This window comes from Saimiri boliviensis, chromosome 18 (assembly GCF_048565385.1).
Source record: "Saimiri boliviensis isolate mSaiBol1 chromosome 18, mSaiBol1.pri, whole genome shotgun sequence".
In the NCBI taxonomy this organism is placed as follows: domain Eukaryota; kingdom Metazoa; phylum Chordata; class Mammalia; order Primates; family Cebidae; genus Saimiri; species Saimiri boliviensis.
The window spans coordinates 5,749,312-5,774,788 of record NC_133466.1 but is presented as its reverse complement, the minus strand read 5'-3'; the positions used below and the strand labels follow the sequence as shown (position 1 = coordinate 5,774,788).

At 37.2% G+C, this 25,477-nt stretch overlaps 1 protein-coding gene across 2 annotated transcripts in view; it reads right to left on the bottom strand.

Annotated features, from left to right (window-relative positions):
- DSCAM (DS cell adhesion molecule) overlaps positions 1 to 25,477 on the bottom strand; it is a 746,447-nt gene that overhangs the window by 284,274 nt on the left and 436,696 nt on the right. For both annotated transcript variants that reach the window (XM_074389246.1, XM_074389247.1), the window contains exons 4-6: positions 18,896 to 19,042; positions 10,903 to 11,181; positions 6,121 to 6,396 (exon numbers count right to left, since the gene is read on the bottom strand). In XM_074389246.1, coding sequence (XP_074245347.1) covers positions 6,121 to 6,396; positions 10,903 to 11,181; positions 18,896 to 19,042 — 702 coding nt within the window. The remainder of the gene's footprint in view (positions 1 to 6,120; positions 6,397 to 10,902; positions 11,182 to 18,895; positions 19,043 to 25,477) is intronic.

Sequence of the window (25,477 nt, the reverse complement as noted above, 5' to 3'; positions counted from 1 at the left end):
TATATACACACCTGAGTAACCACCAAAACGATCAAGATATAAAACATTTCCATCACCAAAATTCCCTAAGGGCTGCTTTCAATAAATCCCCATCCAACATGTATCACTGCTCTGATTCCTATTACGATGTGCTGGTTTTGCCTGTGCTTGAGCTTTGAAGAAACATAATAGTAGAGTATGCACTCTTTATATGTGCATATATTCCATCATAACCAGAGTACACTTAGAATATAATTAGAAGATGTAACTTTGGAACAGTACCATTATCTAACACACAGCCCAGCAAAATTCTATTGACGACCACTAATATCCCTCACCACTATTTTTTCCAGTACAGTCAGTGTCACCCATTATTTATTTCTCATGTCACTTCAGCCTCTTTTCATCTGGAACATTCTTCAGTCTCTTTTGTGTTTCTTGACTTTTATATTTTTGAAGAGCAATTTTGTAGCCAGTTGCTGAAATTGGGTTTGTCTCATATTTCTTCATGATTAAATGTAGGCTGTATGTTTTCCCGAGAAATACCACGGAAGCCATGTGTTTTACATGCCTGTTGGTCATCCGTGTGTTTACTTTAGTGAGTGTCTGCTCAACTCTTCTGCCCTTTGTTATATCAGATTGTTTTTGCTTTTGTTCCTGATTTGTTGTGGAAGACAACAAATGGAAATCTTTATGTAAGTGAAATACAAGGAGATATATATATATATATATATATATATATATATATATATATATATGTGTATATATATATATATATATATAGTATCCATGTCAGATATATTATAACAATCAGATATAGTTGTCAGATATCTTATAGAGATTATATATATTTAGCATGTTTGTGTGTGCATAAACTATTTTCTCCCAGTCTCTGCTTGCCTTTTTCTTTTCTTAATGAGTTTGTGTTGACATTTAATGCTTGTTTTGTCCTAAGAAATCATTACCTATTCACAAATCATGAAGAATTCTTCCATGTTTACTTTTAGAGACTTTACTGCTTTATATTTTACATTCAACTCTGTATGTATAGCAGATTAATCCGATTAATGTGTGGATATGAAGTGTGATGTAGGAATTAGTACTCGTTTTTTGCCATACATTTATTGTTTTAGTGTTAATTTGTTGAAAAGATACATACACATGTATGTGTGGTTTTTAAAATTTTTTTTTTGAGACAGCATTTCCCTCTGTTATACTTGGCGTGGCACAATCCCCCAAGTAGCTGGGACTGCAGGTGCACACCAGTACACCTAATTTTTTTTTTTTTTTTTTTTTTTATTTAGAGACAAAGTTTTGCAATGTTTCCCAGGCTGGTCTCAAACTCCTGGGCTACAGGGATCCCCCCTGCCTCAAGCTCCAAAGGTACTAGGATTACAGGCACAAGCCACCATGCCCTGGTTTTGCTTGAAATTAATCATCTTAGAGAGAATTATTAACTTAAGAATTAGTTTTCTAATTCTTGAACATGATATATCTTTTCAATTTTTTAGGTTATTTCAATTTTATGTTAGCAGAGTTTTGTATTTTTATATGTTGAAATATTTTACATTTGTTTAAAACATATTCCTATGTTTTATGTTATTGAAAATGAAAGTTTCAAGATATTAGTTTCCAATTGTTTGTTCTGAGTATATAGAAATAAAATTGCATTTTGTATATTACTATTATAGCCAATAACTTTTAAAACACACTTATAGAAATTACTTTATCACTTTCTTGGGATAGTCTTTGTAAACACCACCACCTATAATTAAGACAGCTGAAATTTTTCCTTTCCAAATCCCATGCATCTTATTTCTACTCAAGCCTAAGTAGGGCTGCTAGGATAATGTTAAATAGAAGTGCTGGATATCGGCATCCTTGCCTTGGTCGCAATCTGAAATGAAAAACATTTAGTGTTTAACCGGTGAGTATAATTTTAGCAGTAGACTGTTCATAGATGCCACTTATCAGGTCGAGGAAGATCCCCAGAGTCTCTAATTTGCTAGAGATTCTTTATGCTGAATGGATGCTGAATTTCATCAAATGATCTTTTCTGTATATATTAAGATAATCAATTGGATCTGCTCTCTTATTCCACTAATATAGTGACTTATATGGATTAGATTTTTAATGTTCTTCCAATCTTGTATTTACAAGATAAGCTCCAATTGATTAATACACACACACACAGATCTGTAAGTGTATCTATGTGTGTGTATAGGTTTTAAATCATGTATACTAAAAGTTAAAATTGCAGCGCTTTATGTGAAGTTTAAGAACCTTGCAACAAATAATTCTGCACTGTTTATTATATCTATTTATTAACTCTATAATAAAGTGTTGTAATTTTATTATTTTTTTTATTTTTAGAGATGGAGTCTTACTCTGTCACTGAGGCTGGAATGCAGTGGCATGATCTTAGCTCACTGCAACCTTTGCTTCTTGGGTTCAAGCTATTTTTCTGCCTCTGCTTATAGCTGAATTTACAGACACATGCCACCACACATGCCACCACACCTGGCTAATATTTGTATTAGTAGAGATGGGATTTTGCCATGTTGGCCAGACTGGTCTCAAACTCCTGATCTTAAGTGAGCCGCCCGTCTTAGCTTCCTACAGTGTTGGGATTACAGGCATGCGCCACCATACATGGTTAAGTGTTGTAATTTTACAATGCAATAACTGTCAATTGTTCAAAGAAATTAAAAAGGAAAACACAATTTTGCTAAATATTTATTAATATATTTACCATTTCTCATGGTATTTCTATGGATGTGTTTTCATTTTATGTTTCATTTCCGTTCCATTTTACCTATATCCTGCAGATATGTGTCCATTTTCTATACCCTGCATGACTTAATTTGTCATTTATTAACGTGCAAGTCTGCTGACATCATATTCTTTCACCTTTTTATTACTAAAAATATCTTTACTTTGCCTTAAGTTTTAAAGCCTTCTGTTGCTGACTTTTTTTTTTTTTTTTTGCTATAGAAGTCTATGTTGGCAGTCAGGTGCTATGGCTCACACCTGTAATCCCAGCACTCTGGGAGGCCAAGGCAGGTAGATCACAAGGTCAAGAGATCAATACCATTCTGGCCAACATGGGAAAACCTTGTCTCTACTAAAAATACAAAAATTAGCTGGGCGTGGTGGCACACACCTGTAGTCCCAGCTACATGGGAGGCTGAGGCAGGAGAATCACTTGAACCTGGGAGGTGGAAGTTGCAGTTAGCCAAGATCACTCCACTGCACTCCAGCCTGGCGACAGAGCCAGACTCTATCTGGGAAAAAAAAAAAAGTCTACATTGGCAGGGCTTGTGTCTTTGTTTTTCGTTTTCTTTTCAACATTTTAAAGATGTTGCTTCATTGTCTCCTGTCCTCTAAAATATCTGATGAATCATCCATCATTTATTATTGATGTCCCCTTTATGTAATATTTTTCTCCCTCAGATTTTTAGGTTTTCATCTTTATCTTTGGTTTTCAGCAGCTTAACTCTGATGTACTGATATAGAATGTTCTTTGTGTTTACTTTTGGAGTTTGCTGAGTTTCTTAGATCTGCAGCCTTACTTTTATACCAAAGTTGCTAAAACTAAGGCCATCATTTCTCGAAATACTTTTTTCTTCCATATTCCCTATCTCCTATTTTTCTGGGCCTCTAGTCATACATGTATGTTAGGCCATCTGATGATGTCCCACTTGTCGCCAAAGCTCTAATCATTTTCTTTGTGGTCTTCCTTCTTTCCATGCTTCAGATTGGATAATTTTCTGAGATTGATCTTCAAGTTCACTGATACTTTCTTCTTCCTTCTCTAATCTTATATTAAAGTGAATACGGTGATTTTTTTTTTTTCATTTCTATTGATTCTTTTCTATAGTTTCTGTATCTCTGTTGGTCTTTCCCATACGTTTAGTCCTTCAGTCCATATTTTCCTTTAAGTTACTGGACATATTTTAAATCACTGCAAAGTCCTTGTCTGCCAGTTCTAATGTCGGGGTCCTCTCATGATTTGTTTCTGTTGCTTGTCTTTTGTCCTTTGGTCACAGAATTCTGTTTTTTGTATGTCTAATTATTTTTTTTTATTGCACACTTGTATTCTCTCCCACATTTTTGTAGTTCACATGCATCCTCAGTGGAAGAGGACACTCCACAATTTGCTTTTAATGTCTCTCAAGTGTTTACATATACTTTTGCTTTTCCCAAAGTTTCTCATTTTTATCAGTTTTGGAGTTAGTCCGATACATGCTATTTCACCATCCCCAAAACTGAAAACTCTTATTATTCTTTTTTTTTTCTTTAAATCATTCCATTTACCAGGTACTAAGGTTTTATTCTGAATCTATAACTATTAAATTCAATTTTATAGGAATCACTCATAGGAAATACTCCCAGATATTCCATTATATTAATGGTCAGTCCTAGTTCACAGTATTGCAATTTTTTATAATTTTACTTTAATCCATCACTATTTCAGTGAGAACAATGGGAGTATTTTTATTTTCCAGAGGAAACTAGCTGGATACCCTTTAAAAGCAGGTACTAGAAATGTATTTGTAATTCCATTTCTGCTTTCTTTTGCTACATTAGCACTGTCATCTCTCAGAAGAGAAAAAAATAAAGCGAAGTTTCTTGTCCTGAATGGAAGCTGACACGCGACAAATAAATCCGTGAGTGTGCTGGCTGTGCTCCTCAGCACCCTTTTTAGTTCAAGTGACAGGCTCTTTTGGAGATGAAAGCAGACATTATTTTTCCAGGGAGACCTGAGTGTCCTTGAAATCTTTCTTGCTGTCACTCTGATAACCTGAACTCTTCTGACATCATTATGGATTATCGATATGGTCTTTAGGTTTTCTTAGTCACATGAAATGGTTGCCGAGGTAACTGGGCCTAGAAAGGTAATATCCCCTTTTTCTACAAAGAATCTAAAAATATAACTATGTAAGGACTAGAGTGCATCATCATTAGCAAACTGGTTCTGTACAAATTGACTACTTTCTGCACTTAATTATTATATGGAACACAGTGTCAGGCATTTAGTGTAAATACCATGCCTTCAGCTAATTTCACCTCTGCTTCAAAAATCACACTGTCTGCAATCAGAATAGGAATCTCATTGCTAAGCCTGCTACTTCTTAAAAAAAATGGCTATGGTTAAAGAAGAATAACAGAAATATGGTCTTAGATTGAAGATATATTTAAACTTATTTTCATATATTAACGTGTTTTGTTTGTTCTCCCTTTAGGCTGTATCAAAATCATTTTATTATTTTAATCAATTGATAACAGATAAGTTTTAAATTACATATAAAGACATAATTTCCAACAACACACACAAATACATAGATAGAAGCTAGTTCAATCATGTAGTGATACATATATACTGCCTGTGATAGCTTCCTTCTCTGGCTGCCTGATAAGCTTGAAGATTTAGTATGCAGTAATCAGTTTAAAAGAGCAAAAAAATATCTAAAACCTGCTATTATACCACAAATTAATTCCTCACAAATTTCATTTACTTAAATCTGTAAACACTGGGATGGAACTAGGGACAACTGCACCAACCAGATGCCATTTTCTCACTCCAACAACCGCTGTGATGACATTTGGTTCTGCATTTTGACTCTGAAGTTGTACTTCTGCACTAGAGGCTATTGCCCCCACCCCACCCAGCGAGCACCTGGCAATATCTGGAGACATTTTGGTTGTTACAACTTGAAGGAAGTTGCTATTAGCTTGTATCCAGTGGAAAGAGGCCAGAGATGCTGCAAAATATCCACAACACATAAGAAAGTTCCCCAAGCAAGGCATTCTTGAAAGACCCTGGTCTAAATATGAATGGTCAACAAAACTGTTAAGCGTCAAGTTTCTAAGAATTAAATCTTGGGAAATAACTTATAAGACATGAGTGGGCAGTATATATTTATTTTACATTACTTCTAATATGAAACAATTTCATCCTCATCAGAACATTCTCTCCCATTTGCCTGATTTAGCTTGAAAACTTAGGGTAGTGTACTAGCTGGTGAGACAGAGAGCCTAGACTGAGTGATCAGCACTGCTTCACCCTGTCTTCTTCTTTTCTGAGTGCTCTGGGTTTGTGTTCTTTTTCAGCTGTACCCTATAACGAGGCCCACTGACCTTCAAGGACCACCTGCACATAGTCTTGAGCGGACAGCTTGTCCTTGCGCACAAAGCACTGGTATGCGCCCCCGTCACTTTTGACCATGTGATCCATTATAAGGTTTTCGTGGTTGATCCCTGTGATCCTCACATTTTTTCCAGGGTTGAGGATTTCACCATTGCGGTACCAGGAGAGTTCCTGGTCCTCAGTTCCTGTCACACTGCAGGACAAGGAAACTTGGCTACCCACGCTGCTTTTAACCTTTCTGGGACTGATGGTAGCTTTCAGTGGCTCTGGAGATTTGGGTAAGAGAGAGAGAGAGAGAAAAAAAAAAAGGTAAAAACATCACTAGGTATCATTTCAACAACGTGCTGGACTTTAAACGAAGCAAGTGCATTACTGCAACCATACTCCTTTCAGTTCCTATAAGCCATATTATTTTACAGAGTAACATTTTGCTTGGGGACAACCTCTTTGCTATTTTTTTTTTTTAATTTCTGGCTTTATTTCTCTAAGCAACAAGTGGAATAATGTTGGTCAAACTGCCTTTTCACTGAGTCTGTGTGAAGATGTTGATATAAATCCGCTGACAATAAGAAATGCAATGTGCTGGCTACCAATAGTGACATAAGTACTGACCATGTAAATTCTATTTGTCTTGTCCCAAGGTAGCACTTGTGGGTTTGCCCTGGGCCATTCACACACGCATGTATACTCACTCATATGCCATATGTGTTTTACCCAGGGCCAATAACACACAATTGTGAAAAAAGAAAACAGGTTGGTATTATAATTTGTGACCATGAAACAGAGTTTTTCTTTAAAATGAGGCTGAGGGATTTAGACTAAGATGAAACTCTCATTCTTGTCTTCCTATGCTTTCAATTCAGCAACCCTTATTCAATGTAGAAAGCGTTTACTGAGCATCTGTTATGTGCCAAGGATGGTGTTAAACTCACAGACAAGACAAAATGGAATAATATTTACAGTGCAACTAGTATGTGCTACAAAATTACTATCTTTCATGTATCATTTAAGTCAGTCTTCTAATCCCGCAAATTTTGTGTCATCTCTGCTGTACAAAACAGAAAATGGTTACTCTGAGAGATTAAGTAAATTAACCAAATCCAATCAACAGGTAAGTGACAGAAAACAATTTTTTTTTGTGAAAGGCATATATTTATAGATTTTTAAAGGTCAGAAAGTGCTGAGCAGGAAAGATCTGATGAAAATCCTGTCTAGTCATATCACAAATTACAGAAAACTGAAAATAAAGGAAATTCTTTAAAGCAGACAGCAAAAATGGCAAATGACATATAGGGAAATATGAAGGTAAGTGAAGATCTAAATGATTTCTGATTGCTTATCAGAAGCAAATGGAGGCCAGAAGACATTTAAATACATCTTTAACAAACCTCTCTTGTAGATGGCAGATGGCTAAGATTTGCTTTTTAATCAATTCTGATAATCTTCTACTTTAATTATTTTATTTCACTTTAAGTTCTGGGATACATGTGCTGAATATACAGGTTTGTTTATACTTTTTACAAAAATTAACTCAAGATGAATGAAAGACTCGAACATAAAACCTACAACCATAGAATCTACAACCATAAAAACCCTAGAAGGAAACCCAGGCAATGCCACTCAGGACATACACATGGGCAAAGACTTCATGACTAAAACAGCAAACGCAATTGCAACAGAAACCAAAATTGACAAATGGGATCTAATTAAACTAAAGAACTTTTGCTCAGCAAAAACTATCATCAGAGTGAACAAGCAACCTACAGAAAGGGGAAAAAAATCTATCCATCTAACTAAGGTCTAATATCTAGAATCTACAAGGAACCTAAACAATGTACAAGAAAAAACCAACTGTATCAAAAAGTGGGTGAAAGAAAGCTTTCTACCCCAATTGTTCCTAACCTTCCATCTCAGCACGCTTTAAAATCTCTGTTCTCAAAGAGCTCAGTCTTGTAGGTGATAAGACAAAGTTAATAAATGGCTGTAATAACCGAGCAGAGTGATGCAGGGGCCACGAGAGACAGAACACATGTGGAGGAGTGTCCATGAGAAAAGCAGGAAATCTACAGATACCAAAGATAAATAGAACTGAGACCAGCCAGCATGGAAAGAGGGAATCACAGAGATTGGGAACCACATGAATTAAGGCCGGGAGCAGGGGGATGTCTCAGAAATAGTTTCTGATTCAGTTTGGATGCAACAGAGTCCCTGAGATTTTGGGATTAAATGAAGATAACTAAAGAAGGTATTCAAGAACGTTTAGCAAGTAACTTTTTTTTTCTTTTCTTTCCAGAAATGGGGCCTTGCTCTGTTAACTAGGCTGGAGTGCAGGGATGCAGTCACAGCTCTCTGTAGCCTGAAACTCCTCCTTTCTATCTCAGCCTCCTGACTAGCTGGGTTCTGCTACAGACACAAGCCATCACACCCAGCTCAAACATACTTTTAGTGGAATCAATAGGTCATAGGTCTTTTGAAAATTTACAGTAAGGAAAATTGCTCACTGAAGATATTACACATGTCTAGTGTAGATACAATTAAGACCCAATGTAGGGCAGGACAGAAGTTGAGAACAGACCTGAATAACTCTGGGAGATTTAATTTGCAGGACTTGGTAGGAAGGAAAGGCTTAAAGAGCATGCAAGATTTCAAGTTTGCATTTGAGGGATGAGAGGGAGGAAGATATTGGTAATAATAACAAGAGCCATTTGGAAGAAAGAGCTGGTGGAGAGTGCGGCATGGTATCCGACACTGTTGTTTTGAAGTGCCAGCGAAATTTCTGAAAGAAAGCTGGTTGACACACTTGTCTGACACTCATGAAGGAAGCCGAGGCTGCAAGTACAGATTCAGAGCTTATGTTCAGAGGCGAGGAATTCGAAGCTCTACAAATGAAACAGAGCCTAAGGAAAAGAGGAGCTTGACGAGAAGACAGTTCTGAATTTGGAGCCCAGGAGAATGCTTTCCATTAGAGAAGAGAGACAGGAAGGAAGAAGCTGTTTTCTTCTGCAGTTAGAAGGAGCAGTCAGAAGGGAGACAGAGAACATTCCAGAAGCATTTGAGAATCCGCCAAATGTGGAAAGAAGAGAACAGTGATAAAAACAAGCACATTAAGAACTGAGACTTTTAAAATATAGATAGTGATATGTGCCTTGAGAGAGAGAGAGCAGTAACACACTCTGAGTTTAGTGGGAGACAGGAGGAGAATGGGCAACGACACGTCTTTGCAGATGGAGGCTAAGAGAGGTGGAAAGTACGAGATATCCGAGTATTAGGAAACAATCTTCAGTGTGGAGGAAGCAACATGAGTAATACGACTTGCAATCAAGAAAGGAATGGGTTTGTAGAGGGATTCAGAAGAAGTTAGATTTAGCAGGAATAGGTTTTTATGCCTGAGGTTGCAAGATGTTGAATTTTTGTAATCAGACCTTGGCTATGACCTTGAGGAGTAGGATGTAAGTAACTCCCACATGCTTAGCGTTCCAATAATGGAACGCTAAGCATAAATGAATTTTAATGCAAGAACAATAGGAGATGTGACCAAACAGATTTGCTTGAGATGCCTTCAGTACTATCCTAAGACATAAACTTTATTCAGTAGAGAACAGGCAGTCAGGAGAGGTCTTCTAACATAGAAGAGACTTTGAGCCTGGGAATAAGTCTTACTGATTGTCTAATACTGCAATATTTTATCCACATGATTCTTCAGCTATAGAAGTGTAGCTGTGGATTTTATCATCCATTTATTTCTAATCCCAGCTTACACATGTTCAAATATTAGCAGGACGCAGGCTGGACAGCCTGTTCCAGATAGTCATTTGGAGAGTTAACGTCAATGTATTCTCTTAGGCTAGTATTGTGCTAAGGCAGTCTACACTCGGGTTGACACTGAAGAGAGAGTTCCATAAACAGGAATGGGCCTGGGGAAAAAAGAGTTAAAAAACCCTCCTATTTTCAGTGTGAGATTCTTGTGGTTAAACTTGTTCAATTTATCTCATCAAATGTAAATATATGTTTTAAAAGGAGCATTACGTTGGCAACTAAGACCTCTCTGACTAAGGCTCTGCCTTCCTTTTCTGGCCACGTGATCTTGGGTAATCACTTTAATTTGGTTTCTGCATCAGTAAAACTGAGGGTGTTTGAGTAGATTAGATCGTGCCCCTGCAATCACATCCCCCGCTTCCTCCAAATCTGCCTTGAGTATCCTTCTCAACACATTCCTCGAGACAGTCAAGGCAATCAGTGGAAGATCAAATATACTCATCATTTTTGGAGTAGGTGATTTATAATACTAGGCACAAGTCTAACATTTTGCTATGCTTGATGCTTTTGCTGATAATAACCTCATTTAGAAATGTAAAGCAGAAATGGTCTGGAAACAGACAAAAGACAACTGCTTTGATTGGCTACCATCACCTGTGCTGAAAGAGCAATCCTGTCCCCTTCCTTTGTCCATTTTTAGAGACACTGGCCATTGTGAATTCATCAGCTAGGTAGTGTTACCTTGAAATTGTATCTTGGAAAAGTAATAGTCTGTGGCCTAATGTAAACCACAGACTTCAAATCAAATCAGACACCCAAAATTCTCCAGTGGTGTAACCTTGGGCAACTCATTTAAGCATTAATTTTCACATCTGCAAAATGGGGTTTCTGTTGATCTCAGCTGGGCTGTTTTGGGAGTCCATGAAAAGCTACAGAGAGAGCATGGAGATTCGCTTATAACAGGAGCTCTATCGTTGGAAGCCAACATCACCTTTGCAAGTTACCATCCAACTTACGTTTCACGTACAGGCGGCCTATCACCTTAGCAGTTCCATATCTGTTGGACACTTCACACACATAGCTGCCTGAATCCGAGGGGCGAGTGTTCTCAATGAGCAGCCCCGTCACGGTCTTCTGGAACCTCCCGGAAAGGTCCAGGGGCATGTTGTCCTTCAGCCAGCGGTAATCTGGCTCAGGGTGCCCAAGTGCTTTGCAAGGCAGCTCCACAAGCTGCCCAGCCATGGCTTTGCGATGGTCAAACCCATCCAGGATAGATGGGGCTGAGTTCGCTGGGTCTGTAGGAGAAAGAAAAACTCTTAAAGGCAGTGAACGAGGAGTGGAAGTGGTCATTTAGAATTGCAGGACTTCATGTATAATTTAAATCCTGTGTATCATACCAACTATTCATACAGATCTTGTACCTATGCAACAATCCTGCATGATCTGCACATGTACCCCAGAACCTAAAGTACAATAAAAAAGAAAAGATAAGTGAACAGAAAAAGAAATGCCCTATTCATACAATTTATTTTCTGCTCAGAATTTACAAAAGGTACGCTGAACACTAGTCAGAGCCTCTGTTAGTCATTCACCAATAAATGAATAAAAGATCCACAATGAGCATGCTTCAACAAGAGCTGTCAGCTCAGGCCAAGAATCAGATTGTCTTTTCATAACTGGGAATGCCAGACTTCTCTTTAAAAGATGGGTAGGAATATGCAGTTTGAGAGAAGAAATAAGACCTAGTGGTAGACAGATCAGTGGGATGACTATAGTTTGCAATAATCTATTGTATTTTTCAAAATAGCTGGAAGAATTGAAATAATTATAGCTTAAAGAAAAGCTAAATGTATAATGTGATAGATATCCCAAGTATACTGATTTGATTTTAACAAATCGTATGAATGCATTAAATTATTACATGTACTCCAAACTATATATATCTATTATACATCAATAAATGCATAAGATGTGGCAACAAGATGTGGCATCAACAAAAAAATTAATAAAATAATTTTTTTTTAGGTGATGGCTCACTCTGCGGCTCAGGCTGGAGTGCAGTGGTGCAATGATTGCCCACCACAGACTCAAACTCCTAGGCTCAAGTGATCCTCCTGCCTCAGCCTCCCAATGTGCTGGGATTACAGGCGTGCACTACCACACCTGGCCTAAACAAATTTAAACAGGGAAAAAAGAGCAACACCAGCATAAATAGCTGTTTAGTAAAAAGAAAAAGAGTTTTACACATAGATACTGAATTTTTAAGCTTTTATTTATTCATTTCACAAATATGTTTTGATCCCCTAGTGCAGACCAGCACAGAGTTAGGCACTAAAGAGAGAGTGGTGGGACAGACAGGTGTCCTCCTGGAGCTGATGTTCTGTTGGGTGTGGGTGGGTGTTAGAGAGCAGGCAACACATTAGCAAGCAAATAAAGATAATTTAGTTTGTAATGAAGTGAAGGAAAGAAAAAGCAGGCATTACGGAGCGTGAAGTCCATGTGTTATGGGTATGGAGGCAGCCAGGAGGTCATAAGGTATGGTCCTCAGGGACAGACTCTCTGAGCAGATGGTATTTGAGGTCAGGTGAATGAGCACCATCAACAAGGTGTGGCGTAGCAAGACAATGGAGAAAAAGCAGCAGCTTGCAAATGATTGCTGTGACATGGCCTTGTATCGTTTGCCTGTTCTAAGACATAAACTTGAGCCAGATGAGGAAATTGATAAAATATTTCCAAAAACTTGGTCTGTGGAAACCATGCAGCTCAATGTCTTTCAGGTTTGTTTGAATGAAGTGATGTTCTCAAGGGCATAATCTTTGTATTACTATGAAGAATATAAAATATAGCACCTGATTGGGTGCTAAATGTAAAACTCAGTGGCCTCTCCCTGCTCTCTTTGCTAGTTCATCCTATTTCAGACTTACATGAAACAATACCCTTGCATTCTGCATGGATATTACAGGAGAGTAATGGGCTCCTGGCTCCTGAAATTTTATTGTGTTTGTCTCAGTCAGAAAAATGCCATGACTCTTTTGATCTACCTGCAATAAATCTGATGGCAAAGGACTGGATATCCATTTTCCTATCAAATGAGAGCCATCTGGAACTTCATACATTTTGACAAACATCTCCCTATTTGTCCCATCCCCTAGTCCCTGGGAACCCCCATTCTATTTCCTGGTTCTCTGGGTTTGACTTTTTTAGATTTTACATGTATGTGAGACAAGACAGTGTTTGTCTTTCTGTGACTAGGTTTAATATGACTTAGCATAATACCCTTCAGTTTCATCCATGTCATTGCAAATGGAAAGATTTTCTTCTTTAAGGCTGAATAATATTCCTCTGTATGTATAGGAATAAAATTCCTATATGTACGAATATGTGTATGTGAACACTTACATTTTTTCCATATTCTGGCTGTGGTGAATGATTCTGCAATAAACATGGAAGTACAGATATCTGATTTCATTTCCTTTGGATATATACCAGGAGTGGGATTGCTAGGTCAATGGTAGGTAAAAGGGTACAAAGTTTCAGTTACGCCAGATGAATAGGTTCTGGAGGTTTAATATGCAGCATGGTGACTATAGTTAATAATACTATCTTCTGTGCTTGAAATTTGCAAAGACAGTAGATCCTAAATGTTGTCATCACGTACACACACACGCATATGTACACACACATACATACATACACAGACAAACGGTAACTATGTGAGGCAATGGATATGTTATTTTGCTTGATAGTGATATGTATATAAATATGTGTGTGTGTGTATATATACGTGTATATATATATATGCATATTGTACAACACATTGTACACCTTAAATATATGCAAGTTTCATTTGTCAATGTCTCAGTTAACCTGGAGGAACAACAAGCTCTAGCCAAGGTGATGTAAGAGGAGAAAATGTGTGAGTTTGTAGGAAATTCTGCTTAAAGGTGACTTAGTTTGGAGGGATGTTCTTATGTATTTTTCCTTTGCTTCTTTACACCACCTGGAATGAGCATACAAAGGCAGGAGCTGCAGCAATCACTTTGGACTTTGAAATCATCTTGAGAATGGAATTTCACATGAAGATAATGGATCAGAAAGATAAAAGCCTGGCCCCTGGTGACACTGGGGATGCCAAATCAGCTTCTGGACTTATATGAAAGAGAGGTAAGTTTCTGTTTTAAAAAACAGTAACATCAAAAAACTGTTTATCAATAAAAGACACCTTTAAGAGGCTGTGATTCCATAGTAAGCCACTGGGGATAGTCAGCAGGCACTATTGAAAACAGAACAGAAACCTTTAGCTGAAATGTCTTGCCTTTCTATTTCTTTTTTGAGCATTGGAGATAAAACTTCATTATGAACTTGCCGCTTTTTTATTTCACTGTTGTTTTAAGAGAACAAAGTGACAGTGATATGATGAGGGAACCTAAATACTCTTTTAAAGAACACCTGGTGAGCTTCCAGTTCTCCTCTAATTCTTCATTAACTGAAGAATTCTATATTCTAGAATTATACTCATTCACATGTGTGACTATGGGGCTCCAGAAGGCGAGAGAGATATAAAAGTTTCACCATACCCAGGTACAGAGCCTGTGCCAGCAGAAACTTCACTGCTTCATTTACCTGCTTCTAAAGGAAACTACAAACAGACTTTGGAAAATATTGGTTTGAAGATCAAGTTATGTTCATATAGACTGAATAATTAAGTGAAGACAGGCCTAAAAAATGATGCCTCACTGATCTCTGGCATCCTCTAGCATCAACTGAGAATCCAGAAAAATGGTTAGCTGTCTGCATCCATGTTACTGGAAGTATCTTCACCTGCACACCTCATGGGTTCAGGTGATAAAAATGTGCCTAAAGCCAACTCCAGAAACATCCTCAACTGCATGTGATTTATTACCTCCTAGTACACGAACTTGCAGACCATATAAATGTCATTGGAATAGTGTTTAGTAAGTAGAAATCATATCCAAGATAATATGCATTACTTGGAGTAAGCTTCTCTAATATTATTCTGAACTCTGTCTTCATTTGGTTAAGAAATGTGAGAATATAATGATAGCTCTTGTTCTTCAGTAACACAGATTTTAGTTACACTAGAGTGGAATAATGAAGATATTATAAAGTAGTATGAAAAAATAGTTGTGAAATCTGTCATTTTGCTTAGAGTAGGAAGTAGAAGTAGAGTCAGAGAAGGTAACACAAAGATGTCACCCCTTTGGCAGGGGTGGCTGGCAAAACACACTACAGTGTGCACCTCTGATTTTCTTTGCAAAACAATCCCCCAATCTCTGAAAACAAAATGTACCCACTTCTAATGCTATTCATAAAAAATCAATACCCAATGATTGCACTTAAAAAGTTTTATTCTAATTGAAACTATAGGCAGAAATTTTTCAAATAAGATAGTGCTATATAATTCGAACTACATTTTTTAAAAAATGGCTGAGATAATTGGATATCCACATGAAAAATAATTTAGAAACTTGTCTCACACTACCTGCAAAAATTACTGAAAAAAAATTCAAAATGGATTATTGGCTTAAATATAACAGCTACAACTACAAGACCTTTTAGAAAAAAACATAGAAAAAATATCTTCATGACCTTGAAGAGTTCTTAGGCATAACACCAAGAACACAAGCAACAACAGAAAGAAATTAACATATTAAACTTCTTCAAAATTACAGATCACAAATTAGACTACATTGCATGTTGACCACTCTGGGTCCATTGTGCCAGGTACAGTTGTGCCATTTTAATATTTATTTTACATGTATTCTTTTTTATGACAGGTCTTTTATTGAATTAGTGTTTCATTATTATTACTTATTCTGATCAATTGCCTGACTTTCTTTTTAAGAGAAATTAGTTATACATGTGTTTCATCATCTCTACCAGACATCTATACATTTTTATCTCTATTTGCCTTATTTCTTACCATTTTAAATTTCCCATATTAAGCTTTCTGTTATGCTTACCCTCTGATGTGTTCCTTCTAATTTAATTTTAATTTTAGAACTCTTCATTTTTCTTTTTCCTAAAATATACCACTTACTGTTGCACAGATCTGTGTTGTTTTATCATTTTGTTCAGAGATATTTTATTTCTGATTTATATTTCTCTTTCAAAGCTTTAATCATTTCAAACAAAAAATATAATTTTCATATGATTTGTCAGTATTTTGTAGTTACCTCTAATCAAAACTTTTTCTTGATTAATTTTCATCCTTTTTCCTGTGATAAAGTTGGGTTAAATCTTTTCCCTTTTTGTTTTATTTTGCAATACAACAGAGATTCTTAGTTAATTAGGAGAAGGTTCCTGCAGGAGAGGATGACATGAGTATGTTTTTCCAGCCTTCTCCCTTGATATTACCTTAAAGACTCAACATTTAGCCCATCTCTCAGAGTTGTATGGGTTTCCACGTTTAGCTGTGTGTTTCCTAGAACACTCTGTTTTTTTTTTTTTTTTGCATTCTAAGGCTGTGCGTGTTGTATTTTCTTGTGCAGTGGTTCACACGACAGAATTCTCTAGGGCCTCCTCTGTTTCCTGTTCCTTCTCTCTCTGTTACTGTTAGTTATCCATACTGGCTCAATTTGATTTCTAAATCCAGCTGTTCCCCTCAGGGTGGGTCTCTGTTCTTCTAAGAGGAGTACTTGCTGAGTACTTCTGCTGTCTTCAAGGACACAGACCACCATGGGCCTGTGCAATCATTACTGGCTATTTTCATGGTCTTTGTACTCATCTCCAACCCAGACCTCACGCAGTTCTATCCCTGTGTGATGAGGACTCTAAGACATATTTTCCCAGGCCTCCACTCAAATAATGCTCCTCTGCTTTTGAAAACGGATGCCTGTTGGTTATTTGTAGTTTTCTGGCACTACCGTAGCCCCAGTGGGCTGTCCACTTCCACTGTCTTCCACTTCTGCTGCTGGTCCTGTTGTTGGCAGTAATCCAGTTGTGTTGAAGGTGCCATCTGTGTACTTTTTTCTTTGTTATCCTATTTTATCTGTGTTAGTTTCAGGAGGAGTTTGGGGTCAAACACCAACATCTTTCCACCATGATCCAAACTCCAGATGTACATTTTAAAATATATTTAAATCTAAGTTAAAATGAGATCTATTTCTCTTTTCCTTCAAAGCTTGGCTTGTTAGAATAACATTGTGCATTCAGTGTCTACATTCTCATCTTTTAGCATTAACAAGTTCTCCCTCAAATACTTTATTAAAATTTCAATGACAAAAATATTGAGTTATTTTCCATATATAGTAGGCTCATATGAACCTTTGAGGGCATGTGACTCTGTGGACCCCTCCCCTCCCCTGGCACCTATCACCTCCCTGTCTTCACCTACACCATTAGCCCTGAATGTTCAGTCTTATTCTTTGGCTATTCTTCTGCAGGTGTCTTAGTGTATGATATTCCCTGGCTAGATTATACACTGATGTTCTCACTTCTCTCCCAGTGCTCACTAGGCAATCCTGGGACTCCCATGACCTTCACGGTGACCAAATGCTCATGACTATTTCTGTCCATTTTTGAAACATCAGTGAATCACTCCAAAACAAAAGAATGAACAAACATCTTGGGATTAAGAAAAGTCAACTCGTCTTTCCAACCCTGAGAGATAAATTTAAAAATCAACACTTTATGATTCAGCATGGAGATAAAAAACGTCACCTGAAACAGGAAGATGGGCTCTTAGATCATCACCAATTATGTCATCTTCTGGAGGGATAAATGCTTAGTTACTTATTTTGCTAATCCCAAATTAATTGCATACCAGGATTCCCCTCCTACCTCAAATCTTTTCCCTTTCTTTTCTGAATATGCTATTAGAAAGTTTCTCTTTAATGCAAACAGGACTTTTTCTAGAGTTTTCTGAAAAAGTAGAACATTGTCCTCTCCTTAAAGCTACCATAGACTAAGATGATGGTTATTATTCATTTTCTTATTTATTTTCCCCCAAAAGACATAAGAACTATAAAAGCAAGGGAGAAAGTGACAGTTGATTTGAAAAAGAACAGGTAAAAAAAAATTACTTGCAAGTTCAAAGGAAAACTAACTTAATTCTGACTTGTATTTCTGCTGGACCTTGAAAGCCTATTGGCTATTTTGAAGATGTAAATGATGAAGAGAAAAATCCTGACAGTATATAATCAAGTACAAAAAGTGGATGTTCAGCTGGGTACGGTGGCTCACGCCTATAATCCCAGCACTTTGGGAGGCTGAGGTGGGTGGATCACGAGGTCAAGAGATTGAGACCATCCTGGCCAAAATGGTGAAACCCTGTCTCTACTAAAAAGTACAAAAAATTAGCTGGGCGTAGTGATGCATGCCTGTAGTCCCAGCTATTCGGGAGGCTGAGGCAGGAGAATTGTTTGAAACTGGAAAACGGAGGTTGCAGTGAGCAGGGATCACACCACTGCACTCCAGCCTGGTGATAGAGCAAGACTCTGTCTTAAAAAAAAAAAAAAAAAAGTGGGTGTTCAGGCAGTGATGTTTTAAATTATCCCAATGTTTAACAGGTCACCATTACTTCTTCCTATAAAACATTACTACAAATAAGGTACTTCTCAAACATTGATAGCAAGCAACCTTTGGTCACTTCCATCTTACTATTACAACCTTATAGAATGTTTGCCATGGGGAGCAATTTTATATTCTTCGGCTACAAAGGCAAAGGTTGGGTATTTTGCATTTGTTTTTCTAATACTGAGATGGATCTTTCACTCCCAAGGTATTCCCTGAAATGCTAATGCATCATGATGTGAATGGGTCTATTACTGGTTTGACAAATGTGAAATGACTGCATTTGGAATCTTGGTATTTCTATGAAATTGTATTCGTATTGGTTTAAAAGACTTTTAAAATTGCTAAAATATTTTGGAAAGGGAATTGAAGGCTTCATTTCAGTGGCAATATTCCACAATTTTGATTGAGTTTTCTCAAGACACTAACAAAGACACAGCAGACATAGCAGACAGAGTCTTGATGAGTTCTTACCTGATACAAAAAGTCTCGCGCTGTTGCTCTGCCTCGTCTCTCCAGTGTATCGATGCCGCGTGATGCAGCGATAGTTATACAATCCATCTTCATTCTGTACATCTTTAATATACAAGGCTCCCGTGGATGTGATGAGAAATCTAGATCCTGAAACAGAGGAAAACAATGGCTTGGTTAAAATACAATGAAAGCAACTCAACCACAAAGACAAAGTCTTTAAACAGTTTTTTTTTTTTTTTCCATCTGAAGAAGCTTCTTGAAAAATGGAGGTGTGTGTCTGCATTTGTGTGTGTGTGTGTGTGTGTGTGTGTGTGTGTGTGTGTGTGTCACTTAAAGGTCCAAGCTTAACTTTTCAACAAGCCTACATTAAGAGTTTTTAGTACTTACTGTATACAATAAATATATACTTAGCAAATCTAACCTCATAAACTTTTTTTAGGTCATGCATTTATCTTACGGCAACAGAGTTGTCATATAAGTGGTATATAGCTAACATAAAAGATTTTTTTGTATCATTGCATTTATCTTAGAATGTGACAAATTAAGGGAGTCTTAACTTGCACATCTCTAGTTTATGAAAGTATAAACTTTTGTCTCAGTTTAAAATATTTCAATAAAAGCACAATACTATTAGACTACAAAGCAATAAGATATTCCACAAACTTCCCAAAAAAGGCTATCTTATTTTCTTATAATAATAACCAGTATTTATCACCATATTCTATGACATGCACCAATTCTTCCCAGATTCACTGTTTTAGAACTCTTATTTCTTAATTACTAATTTTTAAAGGGACTACTGAAATCATTGATGATAACAATTTTCACCTCAAGCAAAAAAATTTATGATCAGTCATTCCCCATTATGTCAGCACAAAACAGTGTCCTATCCATAACCTGTGATTTTTACCTGTAAAGCTTCAGTTGTACAGAAAGGGCCAACATTGAGATCAAGTATCAGTATCAGTTTAAGAAGGGCAAAGTTTTTTTCCCCTTTGAAAATGTAACTTTTAAAGATATTTTTCATAGTTCAATTTTAATTGTGTGATAAAACAAGTTGGAGCACAAAGGTGGAGCTGAGCGTGCACCTTCATGGCGGGTGACTCAGTACACCTCTGGCCACTCTTAGACTCTTCTATAGACTATTTCGGCATGTGATGTAATTCCACTGGAAAGAATGTGATTTTTCTCTTGAAAAAAGACTAAAATGCCAAAGAATCAACTTTTATTGCTTATTTTTCTCAGGTTCAGTTCAATCTTCCTTTAGTTTATTTCAGTCAGAATTTCTAGGAGTCTTAGCTTTACTGCTTTTGAGTGTTACATATTTAAGTTGTAAACATAATTTTTTGGTCATTTTCTGCAATAACTATGCATCATGCATAGGTCAGTTGCTCAGATAAATTAAAAATGGTTTATAATTTTTTTTGTTTGTTTTGAGACAAGTTCTGGCTGTATCATCTAGGCTAGAGTATAGTGCTGTCATTTCAGCTCACTGCAACCTTTACCTTCTGAGCTCAAGCAATCCTTTCACCTCAGCCTCCTGAGTAGCTGGAACTACAGGAGTGCACCATCACATCTGGCTAATTTTTATATTTTTTTTAGGGACAGGGTCTCACCATGTTGCCCAGGCTGGTCTTGAACTCGTGAGCTCAAGTGATCTGCCCATCTCAGCCTCCCAAAATGTTACAGAATGTAATCCCTCCAAAAGTGGAATTACAGACATGAGCCACCATGCCTAGCCTAAAAATAATTTATGAATTCTCATGAGTTAGGAGTAATTCCAAAGAATAGAGATGTGAAAAAGATAATAAAATAGCAGAGCAAATATTGACCTTGTATAAGCTTTTCAAAAAAGCACAAATTAATTATTAAAGCCAGTATAAAATATCTTCAAAATAATATCTACATTAACTTTCAAACAATTCTAGTTATTTAGTTTAAAATATGCCATAAATAATGCTAGATATTAGAGAAGCTGAAAAATCTCCTAATGCTGCATATTTCAAATAATTTTGCTTTATTATTCTCTAAAACGAAAGCAACTAAAAATACCTTTTACCACTTCTCATGTGTCATCACACTTCAGCCTTTCTTACTGTATACATTGTACATAATGGAAACATTATTTCTCTTTCAATATATTTTGCATACTTATATAATGCTTTAATAATCAGTTCCTTTAAAGCACAGTTTGATAGACAGAAAGGAAAGCCAAAAAGAGATGATGCATGTAATTCCTGTCACCTTCTTAGCATGGAGTATTTTCATTAGCATTGACAGGCCATCAGTGGTGGCAAAATATAAGTGGAAAGGATTATGCGTGCCACTTTCCAGAAAGGCTGAGAAATGCCTGCAGATAGCAGCAGGCTGCATTATTACCTGCTGATTCCAGAGAGGGCTGTATTCTCTAGGAACATTTTGTTCTTGTAATATCTAACATTTTTTGTTTACTCACTTAGCATATTAAATAAGGCTTTAGGGCATATCATTTCGGAACTTAAACTTTTTATTGTCTTAAGCATTTTCTGAGATGTTTACTAGAACGAAGGAGTGGACATTGACCAAGTTTCTGTGCTTAAACCTATTTATGCCTAGTGTTCCATTATTGGAACGCTAAGCATTGGAATTACTGCAAAAATTCAAAAAGTTGCAACCTCAGACATAAAGGGGTTAATTTGACTTATCTCTAAGTCTAATTTGAATTAGCCCTTCATTTTTCAGTGTAACCCATCTTGAAACTGATCAACATTTTAAAACATAAAGTAAGGCTGAAGAGTAGAATCTTTTAATTATGAGAGGAACAGGTAAGTCCAGGGTCCTTGGGTATAGTCTCAACTCAGGAGTCCTGTAGAACTAGCAAGGGACGACAAGGGCACAGATAAGTTATTAGAACACCAAATGTGCTGGCCCCATGGTGACAAGGAATCATTTTGACTGCTCTCTAACGTGTCGCTGCATGCCACTTGCTACCTTATGCCACCAGAGGTTTCCATGTCATATGGAATAAATGGTTTGTTTATGTCCTTCAATGGGATAATGAATGTGCTTCTGTTAAAACAGGCGAATGTTAAAATAGAATCTATTAGTATAAAAAATTACAAACACACAATTCTGTCTTATGCTCTGTGTGTCTTTCTCTATCACATACATGCAAGCACACACACACCCTTGGCTACTCACAACTGTCTGGTAACATACAACTATGCGAAGCAAAAATTTTGTGACTAAATTTATTTTCCTTCAGAAACTACTAGCATTTTAACCGGACACATTTCTAAAACATAGTTCATATTTTTTTGTTATGTTAAATACACCAATTCAGAGCCAACTGAACAGTGAATGATTTTTGGATTTCGAGTCATCATTTTGGACATCGATTATTGAGCTATCATGCTCAGTTACTAGAGGGATGTCTCAGAAGCTATCTGGCTTCTCAAGATGCATGGAATGGTCCCAGACTACCCTGTTCAAGTCTATGAGCTTGTCTTTAACAGCTTTTCTGCCTCCTCCTTTACTATCTACTTCTCTTTGTTCTTATAAAGAATCAAATTAAAATATCTTTGTCAACATACAATGTGATGCATTCAGTATGCTGAGAGTTAGAAAACAGACATACCAAAGCTGTTAGGACTTTGTATAACTAAGAGTAAATAGGTTAGGAGCAAGTAATAGAGTGGTTTTCCAATGTCAGTCAACATGGGCTCACATGTTAACTAAAATAAACGCCATTGAAATAAATCCACCTCTTGGTGTCAGTTCAGTCTGCCTGGCTAAGCTTAGCATAGGGGCCAGTGGAATATTTCTATGGAAGGAGACAAAACTATCGAAGAAAATGGGGCATTAGTCCAATAGGAAAATGTTGCAGGAACCCTCAGGGTTGGAGTTCTATGGCCACATTCTTCCCATTGTCATGGTGCTGAGCAGCAAAAAAACATCTAGAGAGCAGTGGGTTCTGAAGCCCAGGCATGACACCATTTTGGGTTTTCTATACGATTGCTTCAAAGGCAGATACTAAAATAGCAATAGTTCTAGAAATCTATTTTGCTGAACTATGGGTCGTTAAAGCAGAAAGCCAGATCTTTAAGATCTGAGCTGCAAAAAGCAGGCAGGCATGACCTCCCGAAAAAGGCATATCAGAGTTGATTCTAGAAACTAGCATGTGTTATAGGTGGGCAGGAAGTAGAGCCAAGTGATACACCCATTCACTGGGCCAGCACTGTCCAGGGCTCCAGAAATGCAGAAAGGAGAGAGACAACCTCTATCTCTAGGGAGCTTGTAATCTAAACAGGGTTAAGCCTTTGGGTTTAGGAACATCCCAACAAGTTGAGGAAAAAGGATAGAAGAGAAGAACCTGGAGAGCAATCACGGAAAAGCCACTGTCCTTGTCTCCCCAGGATAAAGGGGCTACTGATACCCAGGGAAGAAAACTGGCATTTCTTCCCCCAATCTGCTTTTATCTTTGTGTATTATTCTGATACAAATCATTGACTTTATATGTTAAAGTCCTAATCATTAATTTGCTTGTTCAAGCTGCTCAGCTAACTTTTTCTTTGTTCTTATAAAGAATCAAATTAAAAGATCATGTACCCCAAAACCTAAAATGCAATTAAAAAAAAGATCTTCCCCCTAGTTTCTGGTGCAATAAACTCATCGACTTTGTAAGATTTCTGTGTGGAAGGAAACACCTCGGCTTTGGAAGCCGGTGAATCTGAACAGCAAAATGGTCATTGTCCCTTTCCAGCAGTGTGGCCTCCATCTAGTCATTCAACTCCAAACTTCACTTTCTTCAACTAGGAAAAAGAGAGGTGATGAGTAATCTCCTTTGTGTTCTGCTGTTGAAGATCAAATTTAAATGCATCCATGTCATCTAGCAGATAGACATGCATCTATTGCACAGCAGGGTGACTAAGCTCAATAATAATGTATTCTGTATTTCAAAATGGCTCAGAGAGTAAATTTGAAATATCTAATCACAAAAAGGGATAAGTGAGGTGGTAGATACATTCATCATCTTGATGTAATCATTTCATATTGTATATGTATATATATATATATATATATGTGTGTGAGTATATATAGACACACACAGTCAACACATTGTACCCCATAAATGTATATAACTTTTCAATTGAAAATATTCATAAAAATAATTAAAAATTAAGATGGTATCTATCCTAGTAAATGCCATGTTTGTTATTCTGCTGTTCTGGCTAACCCACAGGTGTATAAAATGTAGCCTGTGTTAGCTAGACAGGGAACAGCTCACTGACATAAATATAGCAGGGCTCCCTTTCAATTGCTTATTTGCTTACTTATGAAAGGCAACCTCATACACTAAAGAAAGCATCTGAGTGGAAATGACACAGATGAATTTTACATCATCACTCTGCCATTTGGAGCTCTGTCACCACGGGCAGAAAGAGTTACTGAACCTTCGAGCTAGCGTCACATGACAGAGGATTGGGAAACGCAGAAAGATGTACTGAGTCCATGGAGTATTTCTGAATATCCCGGTGAAAGGCTTGGGGAAAGAAAGACCACAGACATCTGCTGTGAACTAAATGTTTGTCTCTGCACAAAATTCATAGGAGGAACCCTTAATCCCCAATATGAAAGTATTTGGAGATAAAGCTTTTGGGAGGTAATTAGGTATATATGTAATCATAAGGGTGGGACCACACCTCACTTTCTCTGCCCTGTGGGATCACAGTGAGAAGGCAGCTGTCTGCAATCCGGGAAGGGAGCCCTCATCAGGCACCAAATCTGCCAATACCTTAATCTTGGACTTCCCAGCCTCCAAATCTGTGAGAGGTAAATTTTTGTGGTTTAAGCCACCCAGTCTATGATATTTTGTTGACAAAATATTTAAGCCACCCAGTCTATATTTTGTTGATAATCCCCATTGCCATGGTGCTGACAAGCCCAAGCTGACCAAGATACTATCTTCAGAAGTCTTTTCCACAGTAGCAATTAATATTCACAGAAACTCAGAGGCTTTTCCCCAAATCATTATCATGTTACTTGAACAACAATACTCCCTGGCAAATCTGTTAGTATTTGAACATAAAAGAAACATATCGTGAAGGTCTCAAAATTAATCCTTTCTTGTCCATCATATTTTATCTAACAGGAAGGCCCTCTGCTTCTCTTTCCAAAATATATCCTGAATCTATCCACTTCCCTCCCTCAACACTGTACCACACACATCTAAGGACTGTAGCTTTCAAACTTTCTGTGTCCACTGCTGCTTCTCTACAATTTAATCTCTACTCACCATCCATAGGATTTAACAATATAAGTCATTTAGTGCCTTGATGGAACCCCACTAGACCTAACCACATATGATGGTCTGTAATGGTTTGGGTTTTGACCATATCGCCAGAAGATTCCCCTCCACTTTCTCGCTCTTCCACCATACCCAGGCCACACTGTCCTTCTTTTAATTGCTCTAACTGGGGGCTCTGAGCCCAGATCTCTCCCTGACTAGGTCCTTCTTGTCATCCTGGCCTGTTTTTAAGTCAAATTTCCAGCAATGTTAGCCCACATTATCATGGTCACTCATGATCAGAGACTTGGTTGACT